The 24,180-nt window shown below is 47.9% G+C and overlaps 1 protein-coding gene across 1 annotated transcript; it reads left to right on the top strand.

Moving 5' to 3' along the window:
• Positions 1-4,780: 4,780 nt before the first annotated feature.
• LOC115132673 (transmembrane protein 196-like) lies at positions 4,781-17,083 on the top strand. Its single transcript, XM_029665396.2, has 6 exons — positions 4,781-6,072; positions 6,156-6,634; positions 8,106-8,162; positions 15,929-16,064; positions 16,294-16,436; positions 16,563-17,083. Exons 2-6 carry the CDS (start codon positions 6,470-6,472, stop codon positions 16,629-16,631), a joined length of 570 nt encoding a protein of 189 aa, XP_029521256.1. The 5' UTR covers positions 4,781-6,072; positions 6,156-6,469; the 3' UTR covers positions 16,632-17,083.
• Positions 17,084-24,180: the final 7,097 nt, after the last annotated feature.

Here is a 24,180-nt window from a genome sequence, read left to right as displayed (position 1 = left end):
CTTATTTTCAATGGTGGCCTGGGAACAGTGGGTTAACTGCCTGTCTGGGGCAGAACGACAGATTTGTACCTTGTCAGCTCGGGGGTTTGAACTCGCAACCTTCCGGTTACTAGGCCAACGCTCTAACCACTAAGTTAAGTGTACATTGATTTAATAACATCATATGTTTCCCTTCCAGTACCACTTCCTATTAGTTTGTGTTGTTGATATGTGGTAGTAGAGTAGTGGCCTGAGGGCACACACTTCATTTGTTGTGAAATCTGTTGTGAATGTTCTGTAATGTTTTTAAAATTGTAAAACTGCCTTAATTTTGCTGAACCCCAGGAAGAGTAGCTGCTGCCTTGGCAGGAACTAATGGGGATCCATAATAAACCCCAGGAAGAGTAGCTGCTGCCTTGGCAGGAACTAATGGGGATCCATAATAAACCCCAGGAAGAGTAGCTGCTGCCTTGGCAGGAACTAATGGGGATCCATAATAAACCCCAGGAAGAGTAGCTGCTGCCTTGGCAGGAACTAATGGGGATCCATAATAAACCCCAGGAAGAGTAGCTGCTGCCTTGGCAGGAACTAAATGGGGATCCATAATAAACCCCCAGGTAGAGTAGCTGCTGCCTTGGCAGGAACTAATGGGGATCCATAATAAACCCCAGGAAGAGTAGCTGCTGCCTTGGCAGGAACTAATGGGGATCCATAATAAACCCCAGGAAGAGTAGCTGCTGCCTTGGCAGGAACTAATGGGGATCCATAATAAATACAAATACAGTGTTTTTTCTATAGTTATAGTCACTGCCTGTTAATATCCTCTCTCTGTCCTGTCCTCTGATCTGTCATTGACCTGTAACTGGCCTGGTGATAAGAGACAGTTCTGCAGCTCTCGTGGATGCAGTCTTTTCTAATATACCCAGACCAGGACCAGGACCCGACCTTAACTTGACCAGGACCAGACCTTAACTTGACCAGGACCCGACCTTAACTTGACCAGGACCAGACCTGAACTTGACCAGGACCCGACCTTAACTTGACCAGACCAGGACCAGACCTGAACTTGACCAGGACCAGACCTGAACTTGACCAGAACCAGGACCCGACCTTAACTTGACTAGGACCAGAACCCTACCTTAACTTGACTAGGACCAGAACCCGACCTTAACTTGACCAGGACACGACCTTAACTTGACCAGGACCAGGACCCGACCTTAATTTGACTAGGACCAGAACCCGACCTTAACTTGACTAGGACCAGAACCCGACCTTAACTTGACCAGGACACGACCTTAACTTGACTAGGACCAGAACACAACCTTAACTTGACCAGGACCAGGACCCGACCTTAACTTGACCAGGACCAGACCTTAACTTGACCAGAACCCGACCTTAACATGACCAGGACCAGGACCCGACCTTAACTTGACCAGGACCCGACCTTAACTTGACCAGGACCCGACCTGAACTTGACCAGGACCAGACCTGAACTTGACCAGGACCAGGACCCGACCTTAACTTGACCAGGACCATACCTTAACTTGACCAGGACCAGACATGAACTTGACCAGGACCAGACCTGAACTTGACCAGGACCAGGACCCGACCTTAACTTGACCAGGACCAGACCTTAACTTGACCAGGGCCAGACCTGAACTTGACCAGGGCCAGACCTGAACTTGACCAGGACCCAACCTTAACTTGACCAGGACCAGGACCAGACCTTAACTTGACCAGGACCAGCCCTTAACTTGACCAGGACCAGAACCCGACCTTAACTTGACCAGGACCAGGACCCGACCTTAACTTGACCAGGACCAGGACCCGACCCGACCTGAACTTGACCAGGACCAGGACCTTAACTTGACCAGGACCATGTCAGAGGAGGTCACAGTCAGCCTGGAGCAGAAGATGAAACAGATGCCTGGACAGAGGGTGAGGGGTCAGAGAGGGTGTCTGAACAGAGGGTGAGGGGTCAGAGAGGGTGTCTGGACAGAGGGTGAGGGGTCAGAGAGGGTGTCTGGACAGAGGGTGAGGGGTCAGAGAGGGTGTCTGGACAGAGGGTGTCTGGACAGAGGGTGAGGGGTCAGAGAGGGTGTTTGGACAGATTGTGAGGGGTCAGAGAGGGTGTCTGAACAGAGGGTGAGGGGTCAGAGAGGGAGACACTGGAACTCAAACTAGATGTGCATCTTGGGTATTTTGGGTGCTTTAGGTATAAAGCTTTAAAACGCTCCAACAGACTGTAAATCCCAACTCACACTGTCTCACAGTGACAACTTCACAGCCAAGCTGCCAGGTAAGTAACAAACATCTAACACCCAACATTACTCGTAAACACTGTACAAACCTGTACAGAGAGAGAGAGAGAGAGAGAGAGAGAGAGAGAGAGAGAGAGAGAGAGAGAGAGAGAGAGAGAGAGAGAGAGAGAGAGAGACTGCATGCAGAATTCAGCAAACATATCCTCTATGTACAACGGAAAACACCAAATAATGCATGCAGAGCTGAATTAGGCCGATACCCACTAATTATCCAAATCTAGAGAAGAGCCATTAAATTCTACAACCACCTAAAAGGAAGCGATTCCCAAACCTTCCATAACAAAGCCAACACCTACAGAGAGATGAACCTGGAGAAGAGTCCCCTAAGCAAGCTGGTCCTGGGGCTCTGTTCACAAACACACCCCTCATAGCCCCATGACAGCATCACAATTAGACCCAACCAAATGATGAGAAAACAAAAATATAATTACTTGACACATTGGAAAGAATTAACAAAAAAACAGAGCAAACTAGAATGCTACTTGGCCCTAAACAGAGAGTACACAGTGGCAGAATACCTGACCACTGTGACTGACCCAAACCTAAGGAAAGTTTTGACCATGTACAGACTCAGTGAGCATAGCCTTGCTATTGAGAAAGGTTGCCGTAGGCAGACATGGCTCTCAAGAGAAGACACTGCCCACAAAATGAGGTGGAAACTGAGCTGCACTTCCTAACCTCCTGCCAAATGTATGACCATATTAGAGACACATATTTCTCTCAGATTACACAGATCCACAAAGAATTTGAAAACAAACTATTTTGATAAACTCCCATATCTTTTGATACAGTGCCTTGCGAAAGTATTCGGCCCCCTTGAACTTTGTGACCTTTTGCCACATTTCAGGCTTCAAACATAAAGATATAAAACTGTCTTTTTTTGTGAAGAATCAACAACAAGTGGGACACAATCATGAAGTGGAACGACATTTATTCGATATTTCAAACTTTTTTAACAAATCAAAAACTGAAAAATTGGGCGTGCAAAATTATTCAGCCCCCTTAAGTTTATACTTTGTAGCGTCACCTTTTGCTGCGATTACAGCTGTAAGTCGCTTGGGGTATGTCTCTATCAGTTTTGCACATCGAGAGACTGAACATTTTTCCCATTCCTCCTTGCAAAACAGCTCGAGCTCAGTGAGGTTGGATGGAGAGCATTTGTGAACAGCAGTTTTCAGTTCTTTCCACATATTCTCGATTGGATTCAGGTCTGGACTTTGACTTGGCCATTCTAACACCTGGATATGTTTATTTTTGAACCATTCCATTGTAGATTTTGCTTTATGTTTTGGATCATTGTCTTGTTGGAAGACAAATCTCCGTCCCAGTCTCAGGTCTTTTGCAGACTCCATCAGGTTTTCTTCCAGAATGGTCCTGTATTTGGCTCCATCCATCTTCCCATCAATTTTAACCATCTTCCCTGTCCCTGCTGAAGAAAAGCAGGCCCAAACCATGATGCTGCCACCACCATGTTTGACAGTGGGGATGGTGTGTTCAGGGTGATGAGCTGTGTTGCTTTTACGCCAAACATAACGTTTTGCATTGTTGCCAAAAAGTTCAATTTTGGTTTCATCTGACCAGAGCACCTTCTTCCACATGTTTGGTGTGTCTCCCAGGTGGCTTGTGGCAAACTTTAAACGACACTTTTTATGGATATCTTTAAGAAATGGCTTTCTTCTTGCCACTCTTCCATAAAGGCCAGATTTGTGCAATATACGACTGATTGTTGTCCTATGGACAGAGTCTCCCACCTCAGCTGTAGATCTCTGCAGTTCATCCAGAGTGATCATGGGCCTCTTGTCTTCTCCTTGTATGAGCTGAAAGTTTAGAGGTACGGCCAGGTCTTGGTAGATTTGCAGTGGTCTGATACTCCTTCCATTTCAATATTATCACTTGCACAGTGCTCCTTGGGATGTTTAAAGCTTGGGAAATCTTTTTGTATCCAAATCCGGCTTTAAACTTCTTCACAACAGTATCTCGGACCTGCCTGGTGTGTTCCTTGTTCTTCATGATGCTCTCTGCGCTTTTAACGGACCTCTGAGACTATCACAGTGCAGGTGCATTTATACGGAGACTTGATTACACACAGGTGGATTGTATTTATCATCATTAGTCATTTAGGTCAACATTGGATCATTCACAGATCCTCACTGAACTTCTGGAGAGAGTTTTCTGCACTGAAAGTAAAGGGGCTGAATAATTTTGCACGCCCAATTTTTCAGTTTTTGATTTGTTAAAAAAGTTTGAAATATCCAATAAATGTCGTTCCACTTCATGATTGTGTCCCACTTGTTGTTGATTCTTCACAAAAAAATACAGTTTTATATCTTTATGTTTGAAGCCTGAAATGTGGCAAAAGGTCGCAAAGTTCAAGGGGGCCGAATACTTTCGCAAGGCACTGTATACCACAGTGTGACATCACAGCAGCAAGTGACCTGTTGCCACAAGAAAAGGGCAACCAGTGAAGAACAAAACACCATTGTAAATACAACCCATATTAATGTTAATTTATTTTCCGTTTTGTACTTAAATTGAATTGATTTGAGAGAGAGAAATATATATATTTTGAGTACTTTGTCAGACCCCTTCCCCCCTCCAGGCATCCTCATTTCTACTGAATATTAATTCATAACAGTAGAAAGCGGTTATGTTAATCATCTGTGTTTCTTAGATAGCATCAGTCCATTCATTACACTGTAACTACACACAGAGCAGAGAAGCGCACGGAAACGGACCTTTATGTAACAGGGGGGAACAGTGGGCCAGTCATCGGTAGGCCTATAGAAGAGGTGGCGACAGGTCAGTGTCAACAAGGATACAATGAGGTAGCATGGCAAATTGAAACAGGTGGGTTGATTTAGAAACACGAAACAGGAGGTTTGTGCTCAAACAGGAAAACAGCTGCTACCAAAAGGCAAAAATAAGACATTCATTTTCAAAAGTCACAAGTAAAATATGGTGAATTTTAGTCAAACGGATATACTTTTATATTTAGACTCTTGTCTCGGATGTTGAATGGGCTGATGTCTCCTGCTTCTCTTAAACAAACTACCCATTCAGAGCCACAAGGACCAGGAAGTGCAACGTCACAAAACCTATTTTCTTTCACTCCTCTACACATCATTACAGGTGATTGTGTAGGTTACTGTCTATGGGAGTTGGCTGTTCAGTTCAGTGTGTGTGTGGCTTTGAGAGAAAGATGAGCCCAGTGTTGTTGTGTTTACCAGGGTTGTGCTAATGACACCAGCTCGTGTCTGTGAATCTGCCCGGGAGTCGCGCGGGGATCCGAGAGTCTCTGGAGTCTAAACTAAACTGAAAGACCGGAGGAGGAGGAGTCCCACTGTCTGAGTGAGTCTCTCTCTCTCTGTCTCTGTGTGTGTCCCTGTGTGTGTCTCTGTCTCTGTGTGTGTCTCTGTGTGTGTCTCTGTCTCTGTGTGTGTGTGTGTCTCTGTGTGTGTCTCTGTGTGTGTCTCTGTCTCTGTGTGTGTGTCTCTGTGTGTGTCTCTGTGTGTGTGTGTGTGTCTCTGTGTGTGTGTGTGTCAGAGAGAGAACTGGAGTGCGTGTGGCTCAGGTCGCAGAGGGGAGTGTGTCTGCGCAAGCGTTTAAGCACCATGGACAGCAACCGGGAGCCAGTCTCGTTAACAACCAACCAGCGGGAGGTTTAGAGCAGCCTGCTCTCCTCTCAGTGTTGACCGGAGGAGCTCCCGTTGCCAGCGACAGAGACGACTCACTTTTGGATTTGGAAATCATGATCTAGTCTTTGTTCATGCAGGTTAGTGTCTGATAAAAAAATATATAGCTAAAAAAAAAAAATTGAAAATCTACTCGACATCATTCTCTGATCTCCTCTTCCAGAACTTTCCTCAGCACCGGGATATGGACTAACATCCCGCCACCCGCCAAGGGCCGACAGGCGGACACCGGCTCCTCCAGGCTCGGGTTGCTAGTTGGCACAAAAACATGACATTTTTTGAAACGGGATGAAACAGGGAGGTACCTGAACTTATCCATTTCAGTTCATCTTTATTTAATCAGAGTAGTGACTGTTATCCGGGGAGTAGCTTAAGAAACGCTAGTTTTCGTTTCAAAACGTTTTGCTGCCGACCCTCCTGACTGAGGCCAACCTAGGAGGACAGACCGGCTGGTCTCCAGGAGGATGTTCGGGCAGGATGTGCTCTAGCCGGAAGATCCTGTGGAGCCTGCTGCTGCTGTCAGTGTTGGAGGTGGGTCTGGGGGTGACCAGTATCGTCCTGGGAGCTGTGGGGCTCAACCGGGTCACGGAGGAACACAAGCTGCAGCAAGGAGACGCTTCTCCCGTCTGGAGTGGCATGTGTGTACGTACAACTTTTAGTTTACCATCTGTCTCTGTGTGTGTGTGTGTGTGTGTGTGTGTGTGTGTGTGTGTGTGTGTGTGTGTGTGTGTGTGTGTGTGTGTGTGTGTGTGTGTGTGTGTGTGTGTGTGTGTGTGTGTGTGTGTGTGTGTGTGTGTGTGTTGGGTGTGAATTTAAAAAACTTTAAGTATTAATTTCCATGTTGGCTCTATGCCTGGAAATGCCCTTGTCTGGAGCAGAGATTGATCATTTCAAACTCAAATTTCAAAAAAAGTGTTTACAATTTTTAAAAGGAACTAGCAATAATTGACATTAACTGAAAAAGGATTAGATGTAGATGCAATAGCCCCCTGTGACTTTAAATCATATTTTTCTTAAAACTGTAATTCCTTAAAGATGTGTCCGGAGATTTGGTCAAGTCGTTCAGATTTGTCTAAATCCTAAATGAATCGGGCATGAGTAGGGTCAGCTACGCCATAAGGACCCCTTCTCATCTACCCATTAGTGCAACAAGACCACTCATGCTCTAGAAAATTCTCTACTTATGATAGATTTAAACAAACAGTATTGGAATCACCATGGCAACAAGCATAAACCGTCAACTCCACCTGGCTCGACTGAGGGACCTTACAGATTGTATGTTTGGGGTACAGAGATGCGGTAGTCATTCAAAAATCATGTTAAACACTATTATTGTACACAGTGAGTTCATGCAACTTATTTACGTGACTTGTCAAGCAAATCTTTACTCCTGAACTTATTTAGGCCATAAGAAAGGGGTTGAATACTTATTGACTCAAGACATTTCAACTTTTCATTTTGAATTAATTGGTGAAAACATAATTCCACTTTGACATTATGGGATATCGGGTGTAGAGGCCAGTGACACAAATGTTCAAATTAATCCATTTTAAATTCAGCAAAATGTGGGAAAAAGTCAAGAGGTGTGAATGCTTTCCGAGGGCTCTGTATGTTCTACATCTAGAAAACCATGCCACAATGGTAACGAAATTAGCCCTGGAGCATTAAATAGTTAAAAGATTTTTATAACATATTTGAATAATCTAACGTTAGAATTAAATAATCAATGCCTTTAAAAACTATTTTTTTTAAACTAAAAAAAAAAAAAATTAAATGCCTTTTATAGTGTGTGACAAGAGTGGCCCTAAATCCAGTAACTTCCATTTTATGAGAAAAAAAAATCAATAATGAGGCAGTTGCTACTTCACATGGTATGATAGCTGATACATTTGTCTGTCAAAATATACAATGTTGTTGAAATTACGAAAACCATTTGTAAAAAAAAAAGGAAAAAAAGAAGAAAAGTGGAGACTGTCCTGTCTTTCAGGAATCCCTCATACAGTGAGGTCTCCCGCTCTCTACATGTCTCCCCTTCAGATTACTTTTCCGCGCTCCCACCAATGAAAGCCAGTTTGGATTCGGATCTGATTGGGTTCTGTTCTTTCTCTCTCAGTTTCTAATCTGTGGGATGTGTGGAGTGCTCTGTTCCAAGAAGAGGACTGGACTCATCGTGAGTACACACACACACACACACGCTTACACACCCACACACACACACACGCACACGCACACACACACACACACACACACGCGCGCGCTCACACACGCTCACACACGCGCGCGCTCACACACGCTCACACACGCGCGCGCTCACACACGCTCACACACACGCTCACACACACACACACACACTCTCTCTTACCCTCCTGTCCGAAGTCGCTCTCGCTCCCCAAAGGGGCTTTATTGACATGGGAAACATATGTTTACATTGCCAAAGCAAGTGAAATAGATAATAAACAACATCAACATAAAGGTATAATTCTTGGTGTGCTCTAGGACAACGGTGTCTAGATGGAATTTGTATTTGTTGTCCTGGCAACTGGACCTTTTATGGAACCCCATTATTTTTGTCTTACTGAGATTTACTGTCAGGGCCCAGATCTGTCAGGGCCCAGATCTGTCAGGGCCCAGGTCTGTCAGGAACCAGATCTGTCAGGACCCAGATCTGTCAGGGCCCAGGTCTGTCAGGGCCCAGATCTGTCAGGGCCCAGATCTGTCAGGGCCCAGGTCTGTCAGGGCCTAGATCTGTCAGGGCCCAGATCTGTCAGGGCCCAGATCTGTCAGGGCCCAGGTCTGTCAGGGCCCAGGTCTGTCAGGGCCCAGGTCTGTCAGGGCCCAGGTCTGTCAGATTCTATGCAGAAGATCTAGGTGCTGCTGTAGGCCCTCCTTGGTTGGTGACAGATGCATCAGATCATCTGCAAACAGTGGGCCCAAGCTGCATGCCTGTCTCACCCCATGGGCCTGTGGAAATAAATGTTTTTTAACTGCACATTTGTTTATGTACATTGATTTAATGTCATATGTTTATCCCCCAACAACCCCTTTCCATCCATTTGTTTATGTACATTGATTTAATGTCATATGTTTATCCCCCAACAACCCCTTTCCATCCATTTGTTTATGTACATTGATTTTATGTCATATGTTTATCCCCCAACAACCCCTTTCCATCCATTTGTTTATGTACATTGATTTTATGTCATATGTTTATCCCCCAACAACCCCTTTCCATCCATTTGTAAAGCAGACCGTCATTCCAAATTGAGTCAAAAGCTTTTCGGGGTCAAATTTCTCTCTACTTTTGTGGATTGATTGATCAGACCTTGGTTCGAAACACTGGGGAAGATGCCAGAGCTGAGGATAATGTTAAAATATTCAAGAAAAGCTCATTTTAATTTGTGGTTTGTATATTTTATCATTTTGATTAGTAGGTCAACAACACCACAGGCCTTTTTGTGTTGAAGGGAGATTGGAGAAGTGGTTTATCCACACATCTCCGTTTGGGATAGATAACTCTTCATGTTGTTTGTTATAGAGCCAATCAGATTGGAGAAGTGGTTTATCCACACATCTCCGTTTGGGATAGATAACTCTTCATGTTGTTTGTTATAGAGCCAATCAGATTGGAGAAGTGGTTTATCCACACATCTCCGTTTGGGATAGATAACTCTTCATGTTGTTTGTTATAGAGCCAATCAGATTGGAGAAGTGGTTTATCCATACATCTCCGTTTGGGATAGATAACTCTTCATGTTGTTTGTTATAGAGCCAATCAGATTGGAGAAGTGGTTTATCCACACATCTCCGTTTGGGATAGATAACTCTTCATGTTGTTTGTTATAGAGCCAATCAGATTGGAGAAGTGGTTTATCCATACATCTCCGTTTGGGATAGATAACTCTTCATGTTGTTTGTTATAGAGCCAATCAGATTGGAGAAGTGGTTTATCCATACATCTCCGTTTGGGATAGATAACTCTTCATGTTGTTTGTTATAGAGCCAATCAGATTGGAGAAGTGGTTTATCCATACATCTCCGTTTGGGATAGATAACTCTTCATGTTGTTTGTTATAGAGCCAATCAGATTGGAGAAGTGGTTTATCCACACATCTCCGTTTGGGATAGATAACTCTTCATGTTGTTTGTTTAGTGTTTCCCAGAAGTGGTCAGATTCTACGGATTCTTCAATCACATTGAGCTGATGTCTGACCTGCTGTTCTTTCCTCGTAGTGTATATCTGTATTGTTTTAGTGATTCCCCATAGTGAAGGTTATCCTTTTCTGGGTCTCTGTGTGTTTGGTTGTGTAACGCAGATGCTGGGAGACGACAAGCAAGTACGGGGGTGTGGTTTTAATAATAAATAAACATGAAAACAAAACACAAATGGGGTCTGGACATAAGAACAGGAACATGACAACAAGGCTGACTGAGGAACGAACCCGAGGGACAGATAGAGGGATGGAAATAATTGAAGTGATGCAGTCCAGGTGAGTCTCATGAGTAGCAGGTGCGCGTAGCGATGGTGACAGGTGCGCGTAGCGATGGTGACAGGTGCGCGTAACGATGGTGACAGGTGCGCGTAGCGATGGTGACAGGTGCGCGTAGCGATGGTGACAGGTGCGCGTAGCGATGGTGACAGGTGCGCGTAGCGATGGTGACAGGTGCGCGTAGCGATGGTGACAGGTGCGCGTAACGATGGTGACAGGTGCGCGTAGCGATGGTGACAGGTGCGCGTAGCGATGGTGACAGGTGCGCGTAACGATGGTGACAGGTGCGCGTAGCGATGGTGACAGGTGCGCGTAGCGATGGTGACAGGTGCGCGTAGCGATGGTGACAGGTGCGCGTAACGATGGTGACAGGTGCGTGTAGCGATGGTGACAGGTGCGCGTAGCGATGGTGACAGGTGCGCGTAACGATGGTGACAGGTGCGCGTAACGATGGTGACAGGTGCGCGTAACGATGGTGACAGGTGCGCGTAGCGATGGTGACAGGTGCGCGTAACGATGGTGACAGGTGCGCGTAGCGATGGTGACAGGTGCGTGTAGCGATGGTGACAGGTGCGCGTAGCGATGGTGACAGGTGCGCGTAACGATGGTGACAGGTGCGCGTAACGATGGTGACAGGTGCGCGTAACGATGGTGACAGGTGCGCGTAGCGATGGTGACAGGTGCGCGTAACGATGGTGACAGGTGCGCGTAGCGATGGTGACAGGTGCGCGTAGCGATGGTGACAGGTGCGCGTAACGATGGTGACAGGTGCGCGTAGCGATGGTGACAGGTGCGCGTAGCGATGGTGACAGGTGCGCGTAACGATGGTGACAGGTGCGCGTAGCGATGGTGACAGGTGCGCGTAACGATGGTGACAGGTGCGCGTAACGATGGTGACAGGTGCGCGTAGCGATGGTGACAGGTGCGCGTAACGATGGTGACAGGTGCGCGTAGCGATGGTGACAGGTGCGCGTAACGATGGTGACAGGTGCGTGTAGCGATGGTGACAGGTGCGCGTAACGATAGTGACAGGTGCGTGTAGCGATGGTGACAGGTGCGCGTAACGATGGTGACAGGTGCGTGTAGCGATGGTGACAGGTGCGCGTAACGATGGTGACAGGTGCGTGTAGCGATGGTGACAGGTGCGCGTAACGATGGTGACAGGTGCGTGTAGCGATGGTGACAGGTGCGCGTAGCGATGGTGACAGGTGCGCGTAGCGATGGTGACAGGTGCGTGTAGCGATGGTGACAGGTGCGCGTAACGATGGTGACAGGTGCGCGTAACGATGGTGACAGGTGCGCGTAGCGATGGTGACAGGTGCGCGTAGCGATGGTGACAGGTGCGTGTAGCGATGGTGACAGGTGCGCGTAGCGATGGTGACAGGTGCGCGTAACGATGGTGACAGGTGCGCGTAACGATGGTGACAGGTGCGCGTAGCGATGGTGACAGGTGCGCGTAGCGATGGTGACAGGTGCGCGTAACGATGGTGACAGGTGTGTGTAGCGATGGTGACAGGTGCGCGTAGCGATGGTGACAGGTGCGCGTAGCGATGGTGACAGGTGCGTGTAGCGATGGTGACAGGTGCGCGTAGCGATGGTGACAGGTGCGCGTAGCGATGGTGACAGGTGCGTGTAGCGATGGTGACAGGTGCGCGTAACGATGGTGACAGGTGCGCGTAACGATGGTGACAGGTGCGCGTAGCGATGGTGACAGGTGCGCGTAGCGATGGTGACAGGTGCGCGCAACGATGGTGACAGGTGCGTGTAGCGATGGTGACAGGTGCGCGTAGCGATGGTGACAGGTGCGCGTAGCGATGGTGACAGGTGCGTGTAGCGATGGTGACAGGTGCGCGTAGCGATGGTGACAGGTGCGCGTAACGATGGTGACAGGTGCGTGTAGCGATGGTGACAGGTGCGCGTAGCGATGGTGACAGGTGCGTGTAGCGATGGTGACAGGTGCGTGTAATGATGGTGACCGGTGCGTGTAATAATCACCACACTGGCGACGTGCGCCAGAGAGGGGGAGCGTGAGTAAACGTGACAGGTTGGATATTCTCGATATCTTTCAATGGTTTTTGCTTTATTCATTAAACCATTTCTCATTGTTGTTCATTTTCTTCGTTTTTTTTAAATATATTTTTTAAATTCTTGGTAGTTACAGTCTTGTCTCATTGCTGCAACTCCCATACGGACTCGGAGAGGTGAAGGTCGAGAGCCGTGCGTCCTCCGAAACACAACCCAGCCACACTGCTTCTTGGCACAATGCCCACTTAACCCAGAAGCCAGCCTCACCAATGTGGTGGAGTAAACACTGTACACCTGGTGACCGTGTCAGCGTGCACTGCACACAGCCCACAACAGGAGTTGCTAGTGTGTGATGGGACAAGGACATCCCTGCCGGCCAAACCCGTATGACACTGGGACAATTGTGTGCCGCCCCATGGGTCTCCCTGTCGCGACAGAGCCTGGACTCGAACCCAGAATCTCCAGTGGCACAGCTTCAGGGGGGGCTTTAGACCCCTGAGACAGAGCCTGAACTCGAACCCAGAATCTCCAGTGGTACACCTTTAGGGGGGGCTTTAAACCCCTGAGACAGAGCCTGGACTCGAACCCAGAATCTCCAGTGGCACAGCTTTAGGGGGGGCTTTATACCCCTGAGACAGAGCCTGGACTCGAACCCAGAATCTCCAGTGGCACAGCTTTAGGGGGGGCTTTAGACCCCTGAGACAGAGCCTGGACTCTAATATGTTAGCTGATATGTCAAATATACTGTTCAGGCTTCATACTGCTAAGTTTACACCACTATTGCAGGGAAACATTTTGTCCAGGAAATTGCCTAGGAGGGATTTATTGTTAGTTGGTAGATTTCTACACTAACCTCTGTCCATCTATAGCATTTCTTAACAACCAGCAGTTTGTTCAGCTTCGATAACTCATGGTTGAGTATTACTCTGTTCAAGGAGATTGTGATTTCGCTGTGATCTGATAGGGGTGTTAGTTGGCTGACTGTGAACTCTCTGAGAGACTCTGGATTGCTCAGTGATGAAGTAGTCGACCACTGCCAGGGAATGAGCTGAGGGTGTACCTACTAAAGGAGTATCATCGAAGCAAACCATTGACTATGTACAGACCCAGCGTGCGACAGAGCTGCAGGAGTGGTGACACATTTTTGTTGGTTGTTTTGTCGTAGTTTTGTCTAGGGGGGCATATTTTGAGAAGGAATGCTGTCACCTCCAGGAAGGTGCGTGTCCCCCTGTGTGCTGAGAATGTTGGGTTCTTGTCCAGTTCTGGCATTTAGGTCACCACAGACTAATACATGTCCCTGGGCTGAAAATGATTGATTTCCCCCTCTAGGATGGAGAAGCTGTCTTCATTAAAGTATGGGGATTCTAGTGGGGGGATATATGTAGCACACAGGAGAACACTATTCTCTGTTGAGATTATTTCCATTTCTAGCCAAATGTAAAATATTCCTGTTTTGACTAATTTAATAGAATGGGTTAGGTCTGCTCTATACCAAATTAGCATACCCCCTGAGTCTCTTCCCTGTTTCACACCTGGTAGTTTGGTGGATGGGACTACAACTCTCTGTAACCTAGTCGGCAATCAGTTGGTCCATTTCCTCAATACCAGGTTTCTTGCAAAATTACAATGTCTGTATTTCTGATTTCTTTGTTGAAGTCTGGGTTCCTGCTCTTTAGGCCAAAGGCAGATGACCTCAGACCATGTATATTCCAGGATGCTTTGTGGTCTATAGTGTCCAGTGTTGTTATTCATGTGGTTTAGGCCCGGACGATTAGGTTTGAGCAAAGCATGCTGAGCATCTGAGGATGGGGCTGTTGCTTGGCTCACGGCCTGGGCGTATGTCTCGCTCTCCCCTTCTCCATCCTCTTCTCTCAGCAGTTAACCCCCTCTCTCCTCTGGCTCTCCATCTCCTATCCTCCCTCAATCTCTGTGTGGTGATTAGGTTATGCTAGGTTAGTGTTTCTCTGGAGTCTGGTGTGTTTCCAAACAATGGATAATGACTGAAACAGGAGCTCTGATTTTCCATGCGGACATTTAGTGAAGGCATGTGTTACATTAGGAAACCTAACGTGTCTATCTACACACACACACACATAAAGGATGTGGGGGTTCTGAGTGGGAGAGGGTACTTAGAGGCTTGTTCACTGTAACCCAGGAAAAGTCAGAAGTGTGAGTGTGTGGATAATTATGCTGAACATAATTCATTTTGCACGTTTTAAAAACAATGTGTGGAGTCATGTATAGTACTGAACCACAACCCAGTATTTACAGTGTGTTCCATCTCATTTACAGGTATAGAGCAGGAAACTATAAACCGTGTTCCATCTCATTTACAGGTATAGAGCAGGAAACTATAAACAGTGTTCCATCTCATTTACAGGTATAGAGCAGGAAACTATAAACCGTGTTCCATCTCATTTACAGGTATAGAGCAGGAAACTATAAACCGTGTTCCATCTCATTTACAGGTATAGAGCAGGAAACTATAAACCGTGTTCCATCTCATTTACAGGTATAGAGCAGGAAACTATAAACCGTGTTCCATCTCATTTACAGGTATAGAGCAGGAAACTATAAACAGTGTTCCATCTCATTTACAGGTATAGAGCAGGAAACTATAAACCGTGTTCCATCTCATTTACAGGTATAGAGCGTGAAACTATAAACCGTGTTCCATCTCATTTACAGGTATAGAGCGTGAAACTATAAACCGTGTTCCATCTCATTTACAGGTATAGAGCAGGAAACTATAAACCGTGTTCCATCTCATTTACAGGTATAGAGCAGGAAACTATAAACAGTGTTCCATCTCATTTACAGGTATAGAGCAGGAAACTATAAACAGTGTTCCATCTCATTTACAGGTATAGAGCAGGAAACTATAAACAGTGTTCCATCTCATTTACAGGTATAGAGCAGGAAACTATAAACAGTGTTCCATCTCATTTACAGGTATAGAGCAGGAAACTATAAACCGTGTTCCATCTCATTTACAGGTATAGAGCAGGAAACTATAAACCGTGTTCCATTTCACCATGTATTTCTTCTGCTGACAAGGTGGCTGTAGTATTTGCAGGAGCAGTCATTTAAGTCTGTTTGTATTTATAGCGCTTTATTCTTTCTCTTGTTTTTTCTCTCTCTCCATTTTCCCTCTCTCTTTCCCTCCCTCCCTCTCTTTCTCTGTCTCTTTCAATCTCTCTCCCTCTCTCTTTCCCTCCCTCTCTTTCTCTCTCTGTCTCTTTCAATCTCTTTCCCTCCCTCTCTTTCTCTCTGTCTCTTTCAATCTCTCTCCCTCCCTCTCTCTGTCCCTGTCTCTTTCAATCTCTCTCCCTCTCTTTCTCTCTCTGTCTCTCTCCCTCCCTCTCTCTGTCTCTTTCAATCTCTCTTCCTCTCTGTCTCTCTCCCTCCCTCTCTCCCTCTCCAGATGATTCTGTTCTCAGCTTGCTGTATCTGTGGTCTGATTGGAGGGATTCTCAACTTCCAGTTCGTTAGGGCGTTGTCACGACGACCAGACTCTCTACGTTCCCTGCACCTAGCAGCCATGACTATTGCCTGCCTGGGTTTGCAACGCTATGAAACACTAGAAAACACTTTGAAACATAGTTAAACATTATATTACATTACATGACACTATTATCAACTCATTCCAACTCCAGGTAGTTGAGGTGTGCGACGCTGACCCAATACCTCCTCTAACCTGCATGAAAACGTCTCTGTCTGTATATGAAAAGGTAACATTCAGATTCTGACATCATTAAATTCAATTAGTCATCTCCCTCTCTCCCGTAGGTATCTCTTCCTGTACTCTCTCAACCTGGTTAACCTGTCGTCTGGCCAATTCAGAACAACAGAGGATGTTTCTGGAGAGAGAACACTCACTACATCACTCACACGAGATGGCTGAGAAGGATTCATACACACACGGATCTTTCGTAAGAAACAAAACACACATTCACAAGCTTGGACAGCAATCATACATTACTCTTAATTGCTCCTCAGTGACAATCCACAGCTGAGTGATACTAATGTGTGTGTGTGTGTGTGTGTGTTTCCAACAGGAGATCCTTGACAACTCCAGCAATGGGATTCCCCAGATCTCCTACAATGCTAACACCACATCTCCTTAACAATGGACACACCTTGTTGCCCTGACAACTGGCACATCTTGTAACCCTGACAATGGAACCACCTTGTTGCCCTGACAACTGGCACATCTTGTAACCCTGACAATGGAACCGCCTTGTTGCTCTGACAATGGACACAACTTGTTGCCCTGATGATGTACACACCTTGTTGCCCTGACAACGGAGTGACATCGTGTAACAGAGCTGAGCAGCATTATTACACAGCTGTGTGTAGAGAACTTCAACACAGATGGAAGAAGTTTCCCAAAATAAAACAACAATGAACGCTATTCTTGGACAAGTTGTTACGAGTTCTGATAGTCCCAATACACAGAGTCACATGACATATGCCCTCACAGACAGGAGGGACAGACAGCCAATCAGACACTTCAAACTAATGATCACAAAACACGCATGCAATTTATTTTAAATCTCTCTCCCATTCCTCTCTCTCCTATTCCTCTCTCTCCCCTTGGTTCTGGCTATATGAATGTAGGTGTATGAAGGAACAGTGCTTTAGCGATCTCATGCAGAGCAGAATATGGAATTCTTTAAAGTATCAGACATACAACCAACGATGCACACTGTAGAACTGCTGTGGGTAACCCTCCTGTAGAGCTGCTGTGGGTAACCCTCCTCCTGTAGAGCTGTTGTGGGTAACCCTCCTCGTGTAGAGCTGCTGTGGGTAACCCTCCTCCTGTAGAGCTGTTGTGGGTAACCCTCCTCGTGTAGAGCTGCTGTGGGTAACCCTCCTCCTGTAGAGCTGCTGTGGGTAACCCTCCTCCTGTAGAGCTGCTGTGGGTAACCCTCCTCCTGTAGAGCTGCTGTGGGTAACCCTCCTCCTGTAGAGCTGTTGTGGGTAACCCTCCTCGTGTAGAGCTGCTGTGGGTAACCCTCCTCCTGTAGAGCTGCTGTGGGTAACCCTCCTCCTGTAGAGCTGCTGTGGGTAACCCTCCTCCTGTAGAGCTGCTGTGGGTAACCCTCCTCCTGTAGAGCTGCTGTGGGTAACCCTCCTGTAGAGCTGCTGTGGGTAACCCTCCTGTAGAGCTGCTGTGGGTAACCCTCCTCTTGTAGAACTGCTGTGGGTAACCCTCCTCCTGTAGAGCTGCTGTGGGTAACCCTCCTCCTGTAGAGATGCTGTGGGTAATCCTCCTCCTGTAGAGCTGCTGTGGGTAACCATCCTCCTGTAGAGCTGCTGTGGGTAGAGCTGCTGTGGGTAACCCTCCTCCTGTAGAGCTGCTGTGGGTAACCCACCTCCTGTAGAGTTGCTGTGGGTAACCCTCCTCCTGTAGAGCTGCTGTGGGTAACCCTCCTCTTGTAGAACTGCTGTGGGTAACCCTCCTGTAGAGCTGCTGTGGGTAACCCTCCTCCTGTAGAGCTGTTGTGGGTAACCCTCCTCGTGTAGAGCTGCTGTGGGTAACCCTCCTCCTGTAGAGCTGCTGTGGGTAACCCTCCTCCTGTAGAGCTGCTGTGGGTAACCCTCCTCCTGTAGAGCTGCTGTGGGTAACCCTCCTGTAGAGCTGCTGTGGGTAACCCTCCTGTAGAGCTGCTGTGGGTAGAGCTGCTGTGAGTAACCCTCCTGTAGAGCTGCTGTGGGTAACCCTCCTCCTGTAGAGCTGTTGTGGGTAACCCTCCTCGTGTAGAGCTGCTGTGGGTAACCCTCCTCCTGTAGAGCTGCTGTGGGTAACCTTCCTCCTGTAGAGCTGCTGTGGGTAACCCTCCTCCTGTAGAGCTGCTGTGGGTAACCCTCCTCCTGTAGAGCTGCTGTGGGTAACCCTCCTGTAGAGCTGCTGTGGGTAGAGCTGCTGTGAGTAACCCTCCTGTAGAGCTGCTGTGGGTAGCCCTCCTCCTGTAGAGCTGTTGTGGGGAACCCTCCTCGTGTAGAGCTGCTGTGGGTAACCCTCCTCCTGTAGAGCTGCTGTGGGTAACCCTCCTCCTGTAGAGCTGCTGTGGGTAACCCTCCTCCTGTAGAGCTGCTGTGGGTAACCCTCCTCCTGTAGAGCTGCTGTGGGTAACCCTCCTGTAGAGCTGCTGTGGGTAACCCTCCTGTAGAGCTGCTGTGGGTAACCCTCCTCTTGTAGAACTGCTGTGGGTAACCCTCCTCCTGTAGAGCTGCTGTGGGTAACCCTCCTCCTGTAGAGATGCTGTGGGTAATCCTCCTCCTGTAGAGCTGCTGTGGGTAACCATCCTCCTGTAGAGCTGCTGTGGGTAGAGCTGCTGTGAGTAACCCTCCTCCTGTAGAGCTGATGTGGGTAACCCACCTCCTGTAGAGTTGCTGTGGGTAACCCTCCTCCTGTAGAGCTGCTGTGGGTAACCCTCCTCTTGTAGAACTGCTGTGGGTAACCCTCCTGTAGAGCTGCTGTGGGTAACCCTCCTCCTGTAGAGCTGTTGTGGGTAACCCTCCTCGTGTAGAGCTGCTGTGGGTAACCCTCCTCCTGTAGAGCTGCTGTGGGTAACCCTCCTCCTGTAGAGCTGCTGTGGGTAACCCTCCTCCTGTAGAGCTGCTGTGGGTAACCCTCCTCCTGTAGAGCTGCTGTGGGTAACCCTCCTGTAGAGCTGCTGTGGGTAACCCTCCTCTTGTAGAACTGCTGTGGGTAACCCTCCTCCTGTAGAGCTGCTGTGGGTAACCCTCCTCCTGTAGAGATGCTGTGGGTAATCCTCCTCCTGTAGAGCTGCTGTGGGTAACCATCCTCCTGTAGAGCTGCTGTGGGTAGAGCTGCTGTGGGTAACCCTCCTCCTGTAGAGCTGCTGTGGGTAACCCACCTCCTGTAGAGTTGCTGTGGGTAACCCTCCTCCTGTAGAGCTGCTGTGGGTAACCCTCCTCTTGTAGAACTGCTGTGGGTAACCCTCCTGTAGAGCTGCTGTGGGTAACCCTCCTCCTGTAGAGCTGTTGTGGGTAACCCTCCTCCTGTAGAGCTGTTGTGGGTAACCCTCCTCGTGTAGAGCTGCTGTGGGTAACCCTCCTCCTGTAGAGCTGCTGTGGGTAACCCTCCTCCTGTAGAGCTGCTGTGGGTAACCCTCCTGTAGAGCTGCTGTGGGTAACCCTCCTGTAGAGCTGCTGTGGGTAGAGCTGCTGTGAGTAACCCTCCTGTAGAGCTGCTGTGGGTAACCCTCCTTCTGTAGAGCTGTTGTGGGTAACCCTCCTCGTGTAGAGCTGCTGTGGGTAACCCTCCTCCTGTAGAGCTGCTGTGGGTAACCTTCCTCCTGTAGAGCTGCTGTGGGTAACCCTCCTCCTGTAGAGCTGCTGTGGGTAACCCTCCTCCTGTAGAGCTGCTGTGGGTAACCCTCCTGTAGAGCTGCTGTGGGTAACCCTCCTGTAGAGCTGCTGTGGGTAGAGCTGCTGTGAGTAACCCTCCTGTAGAGCTGCTGTGGGTAACCCTCCTCCTGTAGAGCTGTTGTGGGGAACCCTCCTCGTGTAGAGCTGCTGTGGGTAACCCTCCTCCTGTAGAGCTGCTGTGGGTAACCCTCCTCCTGTAGAGCTGCTGTGGGTAACCCTCCTCCTGTAGAGCTGCTGTGGGTAACCCTCCTCCTGTAGAGCTGCTGTGGGTAACCCTCCTGTAGAGCTGCTGTGGGTAACCCTCCTGTAGAGCTGCTGTGGGTAACCCTCCTCTTGTAGAACTGCTGTGGGTAACCCTCCTCCTGTAGAGCTGCTGTGGGTAACCCTCCTCCTGTAGAGATGCTGTGGGTAATCCTCCTCCTGTAGAGCTGCTGTGGGTAACCATCCTCCTGTAGAGCTGCTGTGGGTAGAGTTGCTGTGAGTAACCCTCCTCCTGTAGAGCTGCTGTGGGTAACCCACCTCCTGTAGAGTTGCTGTGGGTAACCCTCCTCCTGTAGAGCTGCTGTGGGTAACCCTCCTCTTGTAGAACTGCTGTGGGTAACCCTCCTGTAGAGCTGCTGTGGGTAACCCTCCTCCTGGAGAGCTGCTTTTCTCCAGCAGTGCTCTAACCAGATCCCGAAGCAGAAGCCTACACACCCAGTAACTCTCCAGGAGGCAGGTTACCTTCCACTCCTGCTGTATATTCATGCTTGTACTGTATATCAGGAAAACAATCATTATGGAGTTACAATATTTTTCTATAGGCTTCTTATAACATTGAAATAAAACTATGGAAACGCTAGATGGTGGTGTAGATTTCATAGACAGTTCCTGGGACAGCTGAGAGAAACTACTGGTTGCCGTACACACACTGACCTCAGGCATCCATCTTGATATCTTACGAGAGGAGACATGCTCTCTGCTGGGGGAAGTATTGCTGTGGGAGGAACGGAGATTATTGATCTCATATGCCTGTGTGTGTGCCTGTCAATTGTGCTTTTAATCAAAGGACTTCTCAATTGGTCCCCTGAAATCTGACTTAGTTAACCCTATTCACACACATCTGTCACTAAGGTCAACACAGTTAGTAACCAGAGTACTTAGTTAACCTTACTGATCTGTCACTAGTCCTTACTATAGACAGGAGAAACACAGCAACCAGAGTACTTAGTTAACCTTACTGATCTGTCACTAGTCCTTACTATAGACAGGAGAAACACAGCAACCAGAGTACTTAGTTAACCTTACTGATCTGTCACTAGTCCTTACTATAGACAGGAGAAACACAGCAACCAGAGTACTTAGTTAACCTTACTGATCTGTCACTAGTTTTTTATTTTTTATTTCACCTTTATTTAACCAGGTAGGCTAGTTGAGAACACCTTTATTTAACCAGGTAGGCTAGTTGAGAACACCTTTATTTAACCAGGTAGGCTAGTTGAGAACAAGTTCTCATTTGCAACTGCGACCTGGCCAAGATAAAGCATAGCAGTGTGAACAGACAACACAGAGTTACACATGGAGTAAACAATTAACAAGTCAATAACACAGTAGAGAAAAAATGGGCAGTCTATATACAATGTGTGCAAAAGGCATGAGGAGGTAGGCGAATAATACAATTTTGCAGATTAACACTGGGGTGATAAATGATCAGATGGTCATGTACAGGTAGAGATATTGGTGTGCAAAAGAGCAGAAAAGTAAATAAAAAAATAAAAAAAAACAGTATAAAAACAGTATGGGAATGAGGTAGGTGAAAATGGGTGGGCTATTTACCAATAGACTATGTACAGCTGCAGCGATCGGTTAGCTGCTCGGATAGCTGATGTTTGAAGTTGGTGAGGGAGATAAAAGTCTCCAACTTCAGCGATTTTTGCAGTTCGTTCCAGTCATAGGCAGCAGAGTACTGGAACGAAAGGCGGCCAAATGAGGTGTTGGCTTTAGGGATGATCAGTGAGATACACCTGCTGAAGCGTGTGCTACGGATGGGTGTTGCCATCGTGACCAGTGAACTGAGATAAGGCGGAGCTTTACCTAGCATGGACTTGTAGATGACCTGGAGCCAGTGGGTCTGGCGACGAATATGTAGCGAGGGCCAGCCGACTAGAGCATACAAGTCGCAGTGGTGGGTGGTATAAGGTGCTTTGGTGACAAAACGGATGGCACTATGATAGACTGCATCCAGTTTGCTGAGTAGAGTGTTGGAAGCCATTTTGTAGATGACATCGCCGAAATCGAGGATCGGTAGGATAGTCAGTTTTACTAGGGTAAGCTTGGCGGCGTGAGTGAAGGAGGCTTTGTTGCGGAATAGAAAGCCGACTCTTGATTTGATTTTCGATTGGAGATGTTTGATGTGAGTCTGGAAGGAGAGTTTGCAGTCTAGCCAGACACCTAGGTACTTATAGATGTCCACATATTCAAGGTCGGAACCATCCAGGGTGGTGATGCTAGTCGGGCATGCGGGTGCAGGCAGCGATCGGTTGAAAAGCATGCATTTGGTTTTACTCGCGTTTAAGAGCAGTTGGAGGCCACGGAAGGAGTGCTGTATGGCATTGAAGCTCGTTTGGAGGTTAGATAGCACAGTGTCCAATGACGGGCCGAAAGTATATAGAATGGTGTCGTCTGCGTAGAGGTGGATCAGGGAATCGCCCGCAGCAAGAGCAACATCATTGATATATACAGAGAAAAGAGTCGGCCCGAGAATTGAACCCTGTGGCACCCCCATAGAGACTGCCAGAGGACCGGACAGCATGCCCTCCGATTTGACACACTGAACTCTGTCTGCAAAGTAATTGGTGAACCAGGCAAGGCAGTCATCCGAAAAACCGAGGCTACTGAGTCTGCCGATAAGAATATGGTGATTGACAGAGTCGAAAGCCTTGGCAAAGTCGATGAAGACGGCTGCACAGTACTGTCTTTTATCGATGGCGGTTATGATATCGTTTAGTACCTTGAGCGTGGCTGAGGTGCACCCGTGACCGGCTCGGAAACCAGATTGCACAGCGGAGAAGGTACGGTGGGATTCGAGATGGTCAGTGACCTGTTTGTTGACTTGGCTTTCAAGACCTTAGATAGGCAGGGCAGGATGGATATAGGTCTATAGCAGTTTGGGTCCAGGGTGTCTCCCCTTTGAAGAGGGGGATGACTGCGGCAGCTTTCAATCCTTGGCGATCTCAGACGATATGAAAGAGAGGTTGAACAGGCTGGTAATAGGGGTTGCGACAATGGCGGCAGATAGTTTCAGAAATAGAGGGTCCAGATTGTCAAGCCCAGCTGATTTGTACGGGTCTAGGTTTTGCAGCTCTTTCAGAACATCTGCTATCTGGATTTGGGTAAAGGAGAACCTGGAGAGGCTTGGGCGAGGAGCTGCGGGGGCGGAGCTGTTGGCCGAGGTTGGAGTAGCCAGGCGGAAGGCATGGCCAGCCGTTGAGAAGTGCTTATTGAAGCTTTCGATAATCGTGGATTTATCGGTGGAGACCGTGTTACCTAGCCTCAGTGCAGTGGGCAGCTGGGAGGAGGTGCTCTTGTTCTCCATGGACTTCACAGTGTCCCAGAACTTTTTGGAGTTGGAGCTACAGGATGCAAACTTCTACCTGAAGAAGCTGGCCTTAGCTTTCCTGACTGACTGCGTGTATTGGTTCCTGACTTCCCTGAACAGTTGCATATCACGGGGCTATTCGATGCTATTGCAGTCCGCCACAGGATGTTTTTGTGCTGGTCGAGGGCAGTCAGGTCTGGAGTGAACCAAGGGCTGTATCTGTTCTTGGTTCTGCATTTTTTGAACGGAGCATGCTTATCTAAAATGGTGAGGAAGTTACTTTTAAAGAATGACCAGGCATCCTCAACTGACGGGATGAGGTCAATGTCCTTCCAGGATACCCGGGCCAGGTCGATTAGAAAGGCCTGCTCACAGAAGTGTTTTAGGGAGCGTTTGACAGTGATGAGGGGTGGTTGTTTGACTGCGGCTCCGTGGCGGATACAGGCAATGAGGCAGTGATCGCTGAGATCCTGGTTGAAGACAGCGGAGGTGTATTTGGAGGGCCAGTTGGTCAGGATGACGCGTCTATGAGGGTGCCCTTGTTTACAGAGTTAGGGTTGTACCTGGTGGGTTCCTTGATGATTTGAGTGAGATTGAGGGCATCTAGCTTACATTGTAGGACTGCCGGGGTGTTAAGCATATCCCAGTTTAGGTCACCTAACAGAACAAACTCTGAAGCTAGATGGGGGGGCGATCAA

The sequence above is a fragment of the Oncorhynchus nerka genome, linkage group LG7 (genome assembly GCF_034236695.1).
Source record: "Oncorhynchus nerka isolate Pitt River linkage group LG7, Oner_Uvic_2.0, whole genome shotgun sequence".
Classification (NCBI taxonomy): Eukaryota; Metazoa; Chordata; class Actinopteri; order Salmoniformes; family Salmonidae; genus Oncorhynchus; species Oncorhynchus nerka.
The sequence above is the reverse complement of the archived record's forward strand: the minus strand, read 5'-3'. Positions and strand labels throughout refer to the sequence as shown.